Below are 12,176 nucleotides of genomic sequence, written 5' to 3'. Positions count from 1 at the left end.
GTACTCCACACAGGACCACCTTGCCTCCTTCAGACACTTTTACAGACCATGGTAAACAGATTACACGCACATCCAGTGTGTTTTCTGCGAGATGCAGCTAACACATCATAACAATTTAGCTTTATTATTTTTATTCTTTTTGTTTAATGATACTGAGTCTGGGGACTACCCTGAAGCTCACCATCCTCCTGCCTTTGCTTTCCAAGTGCAGGGGCTATAGACCTGAGCCATCATGCCTGTCTTGAGACTATTGGAATAGTTTTCCTGAAGTATAAATGCATAGCATAAAGTGACTTGTTCTAAGTGTACCGAAGTGACCCTTCACTGCCCAATCATCCCCATGTTCCTTGAACCCCATCCCACCTCCCACTCTTAGCCCCAAATGGCCATTGACCTGTTGTGGCTCTCCAGAACTTTGCCTGGTTTTGGCCTTCTGTGAAAATGAAATCCTAAGGCACATTGTATCTGTGGCTAGAACTTTCCCTTTGGCATGGCAGTCCTGAGACTTGTCCTGGATGGAGGGGTCAACTCGTTCCGTTTAAAAACGATTTTATTATTATGGGGAGGGGGCACATGTAGTAGGAGCTGCGGGCCTCTTCCCACAGCCCGGCTCCCAGCCACCTGGCTAGCTTATGCCCCAAAATAACAACACACAAACTGTATTCATATAAACACTGCTTGGCCCATTAGCTCTAGCCCTTACTGGCTAATTCTGATATCCCGATCAACCCATCTCTAATAATCTGTGTAGCACCAGTCTTACCAGGAAAGATTCAGCATGTCTGACCTGGCAACTTGCTTCATCGTGTCTGCCCAGGAGAGGGGAGCACGGCGTCTGAGCTCACTTCCTCTTCCTCCCAGCATTCTGTTCTGTTTACTCCATCCACCTATGTTTTAACCTATCAGGGCCAAGCAGTTTCTTTATTAGCCAATCACCTTCCTCCATCAGGCACATGTGCAGGTCAGAGGAAGTCTTTGTGAAAAAGCTGGTTCTTTCTCCATCCACCCCCCCACCCCCCCAACCCCCCCCCACCCCCCCAACCCCCCCCACCCCCCCACCCCCGCTTGACCTGGGTCCCAGGGTTAGAACTCAGACCCTGGGCTTATACAGCAAGTTTTTTGCCTGTCGAGCCATCGCCCCAGCCCCAGATTGCTCTATAATCCCTAATGAGTGGGGTCCACTCCAGAAGAGTCTGTGGTTACATTTCACAGGCGACAGGCATCTGGATTGTCCTGCATGAGTATTTGCGTCTTCTCATTTTAATCTTTTGTGCATGTGTGTCAGACAAGTTCTCGCGTGGTCAAGACTGGCCTTGAACTCCGAGTACTGGAATCATAAGACTGCACCTCCAGGTCAAGATCATAGTTTACTTTCGTTTCTTTCTTAAGTTATAAAAACAAAAGGGTTAATTTTGGCTCACGGTTCTGGAGGTCCAAGGTAGAGGGACCACAACTATGCCAGCAAGGCGTTCCTGGGGTGTCACATCCCCAATAGCGCAGAGTCAGGTGAGAGAGAGTTCTTGTCACAGTTTAGTTAGGAATTGAAATGAGAGTCTTTGCTTCTCTTGAGACACTATGGGAGTGGAGTTGCTGGGCAACCTGGTGTGTATACTTTTAGCTACCTGCGAAAGTACCAAACTATTTTCCACAGTGTCTGCGCTCATGTTCACATCAGCAATGTAGTAGGGTCATTTAGAGGGCTTCTTCAAGTGAGTGTTAAGTTCTACAGTCCCTTTCTTTTCAAAGCGATCATGTAAGAACCAGTCTTCCAGATTTCACCCGTTCTGCTGGGAGGAAGAACAAAAGATGCATGAGCCCTCGGCGTGAAACAACAGCCACACTCCACAGTCTGGAAATTCAAAACTCCTGGAAAGCTCTGCAAATATCCATTCCACAAAGGACCAGCATGAGCTCCCTAGAGCCAGGCTAGAGATCTTGGCCGGACCCCAGGCCCGCCCACTCCGCTCCAGGAGGCGGGACTTAGCTAGGGAGGCGGGGCCTAGGGGCAGGGATGAGAGCACGCGGCTCCGGATGATTCCGCCTACCCAGGGATAGGCTGTTTCTGACAAGGGCGGAGCTGGTGGGTGGAGCCCAAGGCGTGAGCTCCGCTGTGAAGCCCCGCCCACCGAGCTCCGCTCCGCTCGGGGGGCGGGGCCTGGGGAGGGTGAGGCACGGCCCGGTGGGGCGGGCTCACGACCACGGCCCCGCCCACCGCGCTGTGTTGGGGCTGGTTCCCGAGTGGGCAGCTCCGGAGCAACGCTTGCTCGCGGCGCGCCATGGCTGGGCTGCTGGTGCTGCTTAGCCCGGCGGGAAGAGTGGGCGCCCGGATACTGCCCCGGACCCCTTGGCTCCTGGGAGCCGCCACCTCCTGCGCTTCACCGCTCTGGGCCTTGGCCTTGTCCCGCCCCGGGCCGGACTCCCGGCTGCTGCACACGGCCCGCAGGGACTACCTCAGCCGCCAGGTAAGCCTCCCTACACTTACTCGGACCCTGAACCCCAAGTAACCCAAGCGCCGTGCCAGGGCCAGTCCCAAGGACAGCTTTGGATTGCACCTGCCCAAAATGGGTCACCTCCGGGGTCCCTGAGTTCTCAGATCGCTAGAATCGGAAAAACATCTCTTCCAGTTAGCAACCTGAGAAACTGAGGCTTGGGATGGTGTGGTGCTCGGCCCAAGGTCATGGAGTCTCCTGCCGTGCCCCAGTTTCTAAAGCCAGAACAGTGGCGTTACCGAGCGGACTGCAAGGGGCCTGAACTCACTATGAACTTCCAAGCCGGCCTTTGAAGTTTTGTCCATTCTGAAGTTCAGTTCAGGCCTGGGCACTGGGCCCAGGAGGCGTCTTCTCAGGGTGCCGGTGTATCTACCGCCTCCCTGTGCCGGTTGCTCCTCCCTTTTTATGTAGCTGGAAGAGCAGGCTCTCAGGGCAAGCAGTCCATCCTGTTTCGTTACGGTTGCCTTCCCTGAATGCTAAGAGTGAAAACTAGCTTCCGTTCAGCCAGCAATGCAGCTCAAGAGGGTCTCTGAAGAAAGTAGTGGAGTACCCAGATCGGAAGCGTTAAGTCGTGTTGCAAGCCTGGATCCCTGCAGGAGAGGGCTTCCAGCTCCTGAGTCTGGACCCACCCATCCCTGGGCTGTGTGACCTCAGACCCAGAGCCCAGGAGGTCTGGACCTGAGCTGGCCTTTCAGAAGGCTGAAACTGGCACCTTGCCACCAAGATTCTGGAGGACCACCGCTATGATTCAGGCAGGTCTGAGCCCTGTCTGCCCTTGTTGCTTTTCAGTAAGTAGCCAAAGGGATTAGTCCCTGTACTTGGGTGCCTCACACAAACATGGATGGGCTTCCTTCCTTTCCCTCTCCTCTCCTGGGTGACAGACAGGACACTGGCTCCTCGTCTCTAATCCCGAGCTCAGGGCAGGATGCTTAGAACATACCGCCTGCTTCCTGATGATTCTGCTTCCCTCTCCTCCAGGAAGTCTTCCCTGACTGCCAGTGGTGTGCCCCCCACCCACCCACGCACACACAGTCGCTTCTCTGAAGTTCCAATCTCTGCCTCCGTGATCTGGAACAATCTCTCACCTTGTTCCACCACCTCAGCCCTGCTGGCAGCCCAGACTGCCTCGATCGGTGTGTGTTCACAGCAAGGATGAGTGTGGTCTCCAGCTCCTAGGATCCCTGTCTTTGCTTGCTAAGTCAATAACCTTGATCGAATGCTCTCACGGTTCCATGTCTCTAGAATGAGATGCTAATAGGTCTTTTCCCAGAAGGCGACTGTGAAAAGAGAGAGCATGCTAGCAGGCATCTGGTACATCATGCCAGACTTGCTGTCCTCGGTGTGATTACACACCACAGCAGGGCCCCAGAGCCCAGGGGCCAAGCTTGCCTCTTCTGCTGATTGAGAGATGGATGGAATCAGAACCTAACAGAAGGTTCGAAACCTTCGCTGTGGGGGAAGGGCCTGCCTAGGCCTCAATCCAGCAATCCCACTCCATTTCCACTCTGGCTGCCTTCATTAGGAGGCCAGCTGGGGTCTCCAAATGTTCTAGACATTAAATGAAGTGTCTGAGGGCCATGCCCACCTCTGCCTACAACAAGGACTGCACTGTGAGAGAGTGCACTGTGAGAGAGAGGGAGAGGAGGAGATACAGTGCCCCAGAGGCCTGCCTTTTCCCGTCACATGATTCAGGGTCATGTAGAGTGAGTGGAGCCCGCTTGGGGTATGGGGGGGGGGGGGTGGCACTGTTATGCGACTGGCGTCCCTTATCTAACTAGCAGCACCCGTCCCACCAGCCCCTCGAACTCCCTCTCCTGGTCTGTCTTGGTGTGTCCCCACCCTGCTATGTCACTGTTGTCCTCTGCTCCCGAGACTGGTAGACTCCTCTGAGGTCTGTCTGTTTTGTTCATTGGACTGTCCTCTACTCTGGAACACTGTGACCCAGAGAAGAGACAGAAGGCCAAGTGCTGGGACTGGGATCCGGTTAGCTCCTGTGCTGTCCTTGGTTACACACTCAACCCCTCGGGGCTCTGCAGGTCCTCTTCCATTCGTGGGGGTGTTGTAAGACTAAAGTTTTCCCGGCATTCAGAACACTCTTGGTACAAAGTCAGCACGTGCGGTGCTTATCAAATGAGTGGAAGCAGGTGTCCCAGCACTGTGGTCAAGTTCCTGCCCCTTTTCTGATAAGGCTTTACTCTGGCTGTTTTGAAACACCGTCTCGTGTACTCCAACCAGGCTGGCCTCCAGTTCAATAAGCCTGAACTTCTGGTCCTTCTGCCCCCACCTCCAAAGGGCTGGGATTATTGGTTTAGCCCACCAAGCTGGGTTTATACAGTGCTGAGAAATAAAAGCTTTGCACATGCTAGACCATGTGCCATGGAGCCACATCCCCGCCTGAGCACTTTGAAGTCAATGTCACACACTCAGGGCAGTCCAGAGCGCTTGGGGGCAGTAAGCAGTGATACTCTGTGGACAATGAGTGTCTACAAATGCCCCCATTGCTTGCAGGTCACGCTCATAAATCCCTTTGGTTTGGCTTCTTTAAACCCCTCAAGGACTTGGAAGAAAAATGCATGGTCCTTCATGTCCTCCAAGAGTGGCCATTCCTAATAGGAGAGACTTTTCCAGGATGTTCTGGATCTGGAGGACAGGAGGAAAAGCTGCCAGCACCTTCTTTTATTGGCCAGCACTTGCCCCTCTCCTGTCCTTGAGTCCTGCACCCCCTGCTGAAATGCTCACAGAGGCCCTGGTTCTCCCTGATATGTAATCCTCTCCCTCTGAGCTGGGCTGATAGGATAGTCTGCAGCCCCTCCCAGTGCCTCTGTCTCCCTTAGACCAGTGTCAGTCAAAAGCCCATTGAAGCTTGGCCCGGGCAATCTCAGTTATGGCCCATTCTCCATGCCCCAGAGCTGCCACAGCTGTCCCTGATGAAGCCCCTTTGTCTCACACCCTCAGGTTTGGCAAAAGGCCTTCTGGCCCAGAAAGGAGACTAGAAAGGCAGCCAGACTTCCATCTAGAAAATAAACAGAGGCTTCTGCAGGGCTGGCACAGCAAACATCAGGACCAGACTTTGTTTAGAGAGGGGAGCAGGCTGAAGAGATGGTTCAGAGCCCTGACGACTCTTGCAGAGGACCTGGGTTCAATTCCCAGCATCCACAGGATGGCTCACAACCATCTGTAACTCCAGTCCCAGGGGATCTGAGGCCTTCTGGCCTCCATGGATGTACTAGGCATGTACTTGGTGCAAAGATGTACATACATGCAGGCAAACACCCATACACATAAAATAAACAAATCTTAAAGTGGGAGCCTTGGAAAGCCTTATGGTACTGTTTGATTAGGACTTACAAGCTACAGTGGAGGGACTCTTAAATGAGGTAGCATTTGCATTTGTATCAGACGTGTGGAATGGACACGCACACACACACCTCACAACCTGAGCTAGCAGGGCCAGGACAGAGGGTCAGGTGAGCAGGGCTTTCTCTCTAAGCTTAGGGATTACTTTCCAGTCACCTCTGGAACTGATGACAAGGCCCAGTCCCAGGCCTTTCCCCAGATCTGCAGAAGCCAAAGCTGGACTCACGCAAGTAGGTACAAACAGAAGAGCACGCGAGCTGCCCACTGATGAGCATCCACGGTCAGCAAAATTTGTGCACCAGGCGCTGGGGAGGGACACAGCAGGGTCACAAGCCTTATTCCACAAGTGCAAAGTGAGGGCCCAGAGCTGCAGCAAGTGGCTGCCACAGCAAGGATAGACCTGGTGGTCCCCTACAATGTGGTAGAGCTGGCTGTGTAGATTCAGTTGGTGGGTTTCCTTCTCACTAGGGGGATCCTGGCTCATTTCCTGGGGATCCTGGCATGCTCATTCCCTTTGCCTTTGCAGACGCACACGTTAAAATCAGGAAGGAATCTGCCCAGCTGCAAGATCAGTAACCAGAGGTGACTGGCAAGAGCCAGACTCATAAATCCTTTGGCTTAAAGCACTCTCTTGTAGAGGTGTATTTTGTCTAATCCAGATGTGGGTGGGTTCTCTGTTGTCTGTCCCAAACTGGTAGACTCAGACGATAATCCAGCCTGTGTTAAGATCACCCCATGTAACCAACCAGATGTTCCAGTAGGTAACACTTGCCTTGTACACCTGACAGCCCTGAGCTCAATTCCTGGTCCCCACCGTGTCCCCATAGGCTCAGGCATGTGAGCACCAGGTCCCCAGTTGGTGGCTCTGTTTGAGGAGGCGTGGCCTTTCAGTATAATCCTGCTCCACTTCCAGCTTGTTCCGTTTCTTGATGTGATCTCTCAGCTTCCCGCTCTGGCCACCAAGCTGCCCCTTGCTGCCACGCCTCTCAGGCGTGATGGACTCTTCTCCCTCTAGAACTGTGAGCCAGAACGAACTCTTTCACCGGCTGCTTTTGATCGTGGTGTTTTACCACAGAGAAGTATCTGATGCACAGATGTAAAGGTGCTTGAAAAGAATCGACTCACCAAGTTGTCCTTTAACTCCACGTACATACTGTGACATGCGTGCCTGTGCACATATATGTGTGCACACACGCAAATAATGTGTTTTTAAAAAGAAGATTGCTACACAGCGCGGGTAATTTCTATACCCATTCTGGTCAGTATTTTGTCCCGGAATCAGCCTTCCCTGTCATGTTTCCTGTCTCAGCGAAGGCACATGACTTTTGGAGCCCCATCCTATTCCAACCCACCCCATCTTGGGGTAGCGCAGACATGAAGTTGTGTGCTCAGTCCACAGACTTGGATGGTCTGAGCTCTCAGGGGTCACTTTTCTCCTTTCGGTGACCACATAGTTGACAAAAGCAACATCAGGAAGAACGGACTCACTTTGGCCCATGCATTGAGACTGTAGTCCATTGTGGCAAAGTCATGGTGGCCGGAGGGTGAAGGTGTCTGAAGTCAGGAAGCAGAGCAAGATTAGCGCTGGCACTCAGAGCACTTTCTTCTTACACAGCACGAGAGCCCTGTCCAGGGAATGATGCCACCTACATGCAGGGTGGGTTGTCTTCCCTTCCTTAGCTCCTGTGGAAACTCTCACAGACCTACACACATGCGTCTCCTACAGTCATTCCAATGGAGCGTTGCAGCTCTGGCCTTTATAACAAGCCTGCAGGGCTCCTCTAATACTTGACACATTCGCTCCTGTGCTAGAGGTCAGGAGTCCAAAATCTGCCTCGCTGGGCTAAAGGCAAGGTGACATCAGGGCCAGTTTCTTCCCGAGGTTCCAGGGAAGAATCCACTTCCTGCAGCTTGTAGGCCTCCCACCCCACCTACACCCACATACCAGTAAACCAGGAGAAGAGCATCTTCAAACCTCTGCACCCACTATCACCTCCTCTACTCAGACTCCAACTCCTGCCTCCTCCTTTCCCTTATAAAGACCCACCCAGAAAAATCCAAGTTAGCATTTCCATCTCAAGCTCCATGCCCAGATCCCATCTGCCAAGTCCTGCAGTAGGAGGTGACCTGGCCATCTCTGGGGCCATCGGGGCTGACCTAGCCCTGGCTTAGTGGGAATAAGCGTGATAATTGGTGTCTATAATAATAATAATAAGTGGGTAGAAAGAGGTATAAAACTCAGGTAAGGGTGAACATCTGTGGCGGCCACCAACCTACCCTCCCTTTGCTCTATGCACAGGAGCCCAGCAGAATCACTGAGCCAGGAAGCGGTGCCAAGAGCACAGAGGGAAAGCTAAGCAAATCACAGCAGCTGAAGAAGGTCTTCCAGGAATATGGGGCCGTGGGCGTGTCGCTGCACATTGGGATCTCGCTGGTCTCCTTGGGGATGTTCTACACAGTTGTTTCCAGGTACGATTTTCAACAGTGGTCACCGTGTGACTGGATGTGGTAGCACCAGCCACACCTGTAATCCCAGCATTCAGAAGGTGCAGGCAAGTGGGTCACAGGTCCAGGTCATCCATCCTTAACTACATAGAATTTGAGGCCAGCTTGGGCTACATGAGACTCTATCCCAAAAGCATTTTTTTGTTTAGTTTTGTGTTCTTCCTCTGTAAGGTAAACTAAAAATGTGGATGAATTTTATTATTGATTTTGGGGTTTTTTTCGGGGGGAGGAGGTTCGTTTGCTGAAACCTACGTACTCATCCATTCCCTGTATTATATACTTTCAAAGTATGTATAGTTCATCTGGGTCAGCAAGATGGCTTAGCAGGTAAAAAGTACTTGTCAGAAAAGTCCAGCTATCTGAGTTCTACCCCGGAGCTCACAGCGGAAAGAGAGAACCAACTCCTGGAAGTTGCCTCTGACCTCTGCATGCGTGCCATGGCATGTGCGTTGCTCATATTCATACACACAATAATCATAAGAGTTTGTTTAATAATAAAAAGTAAAAATACTGTCACCCTCCCAGGCAGTTCAGTTTCTTCCTTTAATCCCCGTCTGTGACATTTTCTTTGCCTCTTTCTCCCCCCAGTGGCATCGACATGTCTGCAATCCTGCTTAAGCTTGGCTTCAAAGAGTCCCTGGTGCAATCCAAAATGGCAGCCGGCACCAGCACATTCGTGGTGGCCTATGCCATCCACAAGCTCTTTGCACCCGTGAGGATCAGCATCACCTTGTTCTCTGTGCCCTTCGTCGTTAGATACTTCCGCAGAGTGGGACTCTTTAAGCCTCCAGCCACCAAGCCATGAGGAAGCCAGTTTCTTCTGAACTACAGGATTTGGGTTGGTTTCAGGGTGGGGTTTTTTGGGGGGAGTATGTGGCAGAGGCTAATGACTGTGTTCATTGTGGGTTTATTTTACTTTTGCCAGCAATAATCTGGTGTGTTAATTTACTTTTTTAAAAATGATATTCCTCGAGGAGCCATGTTCGTGACTTAAAATGTCACCAAGGCTTCAAAATGAGTTGATAGCCACTCATGGTGGCCCAGGCCAGTAAGGCCAGCTACTGAGGAGGCTGAGGCAGGAGGATCTCAAACTCAAAGCCTGCTTGAGCTACTGCGATTAGGGTCAACAGTGAAGGGAGGGGCAAAGGGCATTGGCAGCAGAGCCCTCGCCCAGCACAGCAAGAACCTAAATTTGATACCAGTACAAAATGGGACTGCCTACAGAATGCCTCTTAGGTCATTAGGCAGGAGTCTCTGCAGCACCCCACAGGACTAACCTTGGCTCAGGTTCCTGAAAAGCAGTGGTTAATTTGAGAACACCCTCTCGCCTGATTTATCACTGGCAGCAGCCTGCAGTTAACACACAGTATTCTGCAGACAGCTGCCAGCACCACAGTTAATCAAGGAAAAATTAACAATCCCTAATCACAGTCTCCATTAACATCCAAGCCCTTGACCTTCGTAACAATTGTGCCAGGGAAAACCAGCCATGAGCTTCTGGTGTGTTCACTGACTCCAGAGCGACTTAGTTCTGGGTGTGATGAGGCTGTTTGTCTGCAATCTCACTGATACGAGGCAGTATTGTTTGTAAAGTATGGAAATGCGGCCCAGGTGTAACGGCGTCACTTGGCTCCTGATGCCCATATTCAGGGGAACTCAGATCCTTCCATAGAAGCTAAAAAAACATCCTAGCTTTCTCAGACAATCCTCTTAGCTATCTAAACCTTGAGACATTCCAGAGCTGACACCATGTTTACAGTGTGCCACTGTTTACGTTTTTTAATTGAATTGAATCATATGCATGAAGTATTTCTACCACTTTCCAAAAAAAAAAAAAAAATGTAAAATGTCTGTTCCGAGTAGAAGACAACCGTGTAGGACTACAAGCCGAGGGGAAGAGAGACCTTAGGGTTCTATTGCTGTGATGAAACACCATAACCAAAAGCAATTGGGGATGGGGGGTTGATCTCACTCACAGGTCCATGTAACAGTTCATCATCAAAAGCAGTGAGGGCAGGAGGCAGGAGCTGATGCAGAAGACATGGAGGGTGCTGCTTACTGGCTTGCTCATCGAGGCTTGCTCAGCCTTTCTTACTCAGGACCAAAAGCCCAGGAATGGGCTAAACCCTCCCCCATCAATCACTAATTAAGAAAATGCTGTACAGGCTTGTCTACAGCCCTTTCTTATGGAGGTATTTTCTCAATTGAGGTCCCCTCCTATCTGATGACTCTGTCATGTTGACATAGAACTAGGCAGCACAAGAGAGTGGGACAGGTTTAACTACAGTCCGCCACGGGAGGGTAAGTGTAGAGGGTGCGTTTAGAGTAGAAACCAAAGCAAACTCTCAAGCCTCCTCCAGGAAGCCAGGAGCAGGAATTGGCTCCATCGCTCAACCCTCCCCTCTGGGCAGGCACTTGTTATGTCATATCCAAAAGAAACTCCAGGCCCAAGCCCCAAAGGCAGTCCAAAGATCCAGGAATGGGGTCAACCTGGACTAAAGGATTTCTGGTGGTTACATAAAAGCCAGCATTCCTCAGAACTTGTGAAACCGGTTCCCCTCTACCAAAAGGAGACATTTCCCTTCCCTCTGACAGAAGGGAGCTATGGCTACCTGTGGCTATCAGCATATCAAAGCTCATGCTGGCATCACAAGTACCGGACACACATCCAAGTCCATGCTAGCACCTCCTCTTGTACCAAACTCCCTTGAACTCACAGGCTTCCCTTCCCCAGCTACTCTCTCTCTCCTCTGCTCCTGCTACTGTGTTCTCTCTCACAGGTAGCCCTGGTTAGGTCCAGTCTGGCTGTTCTCTCCCCTTAGGCACCATATCAGTTTATACAGTTCTTCCCTGATGAGTCAGACTTTGAAGTTGGCTCAGCTGCATGGTGACAAGGGTTGCATTCGTTTTTCTTGCTCACAATTCCGTTGACAATCGGAAAACACAAAGAAAGCACTGCTAGCTAGCAGGAACACATCTTACTGAGATCTGGCTGACAGTTTTTTAGCCCACAGTCACCCACACCATTTGTCTCGGTTAACATTTAAAAGAAGTTTTGTGAGACAAACTCTCCACTCGTGAGATCTTTAAAGTGGGATTGCGGTCTTTTCCTCTTAATGCAGCCCACAGCTGGAAGCTTTTACTAAGATCAGGATGTATTACAGAAACTAATCCCAAAGACAGCCACATAGCTGAGCAAGAAGCCCCAGGTCAATGTCGGGGGCTTGTGTGGACTAGATGGAGGAAGGGAGAAGTCTCTCCATCTTGCCCAGCGTGGACCCCCACCCACCCTACTTGCCCATTTAGGTTCCTTAGTAACACCTATGCAAAGAAATACACTGAAAGTAGCAATAAAACTAATTGTACCCACAGCATGTGTCTTTCAAGCCAGGAACCAGAACCAGGGGTGAGTTGAGAGGTTGGAAGACTAAAGAACCATATAAACCAGCCAGACAAGCAGATCTGCTCCTGTTACCTTCAGTGGAACTGGAGCAAGGAAACAATCTTAAAACGCAAGCCATCGTTGGCCTGCCTCTAGTTTTCTAAGCAGACCCACTGACCAGCTTAGATTCTGTGAAACCAATAAAAACTTTTGTAAAATGATGTGTTCTGTCATCTGTTAAGCCGTTGCTGCTGCAGGCTAGAAGCATCCTGTCGATGTGCAGCAACCAGCTGCTGGTGTGAGCTGCAGGCACCAAGTGTTCCATCACAGTTAACTGCAGCTGGGTGGACAGGACTTGGGATGGTGCTGTTTCAACCACGTTAGTTTAGACTGGGGACCAAAAGCTTATTTATCCCTATGCAGTTCCACTCAGGCTTGTAGTG

The 12,176-nt window shown here is 51.1% G+C and overlaps 1 protein-coding gene across 1 annotated transcript; it reads left to right on the top strand.

The window, feature by feature from the left end:
- Positions 1-2,203: 2,203 nt before the first annotated feature.
- Fam210b (family with sequence similarity 210 member B) lies at positions 2,204-11,951 on the top strand. Its single transcript, XM_041641904.1, has 3 exons — positions 2,204-2,462; positions 8,146-8,315; positions 8,940-11,951. The coding sequence occupies exons 1-3, from the start codon at positions 2,277-2,279 to the stop codon at positions 9,154-9,156; spliced, it is 573 nt and encodes a 190-aa protein (XP_041497838.1). The 5' UTR covers positions 2,204-2,276; the 3' UTR covers positions 9,157-11,951.
- The last annotated feature ends 225 nt before the right edge of the window (positions 11,952-12,176 follow it).

Source organism: Microtus oregoni, unplaced genomic scaffold (assembly GCF_018167655.1).
Source record: "Microtus oregoni isolate MIOR12 unplaced genomic scaffold, Mior012 000071F_ref0000514, whole genome shotgun sequence".
NCBI lineage: Eukaryota > Metazoa > Chordata > Mammalia > Rodentia > Cricetidae > Microtus > Microtus oregoni.
The sequence above is the reverse complement of the archived record's forward strand: the minus strand, read 5'-3'. Positions and strand labels throughout refer to the sequence as shown.

Excerpts from the sequence above, each read along its gene's own strand:
- Fam210b (XM_041641904.1), top strand. The coding sequence starts at position 2,277 with ATGGCTGGGCTGCTGGTGCTGCTTAGCCCGGCGGGAAGAGTGGGCGCC. Across the intron at positions 2,463-8,145 it reads GGGACTACCTCAGCCGCCAG|GAGCCCAGCAGAATCACTGA; the intron begins GTAAGCCTCCCT and ends CTCTATGCACAG. Across the intron at positions 8,316-8,939 it reads TTCTACACAGTTGTTTCCAG|TGGCATCGACATGTCTGCAA; the intron begins GTACGATTTTCA and ends TTCTCCCCCCAG.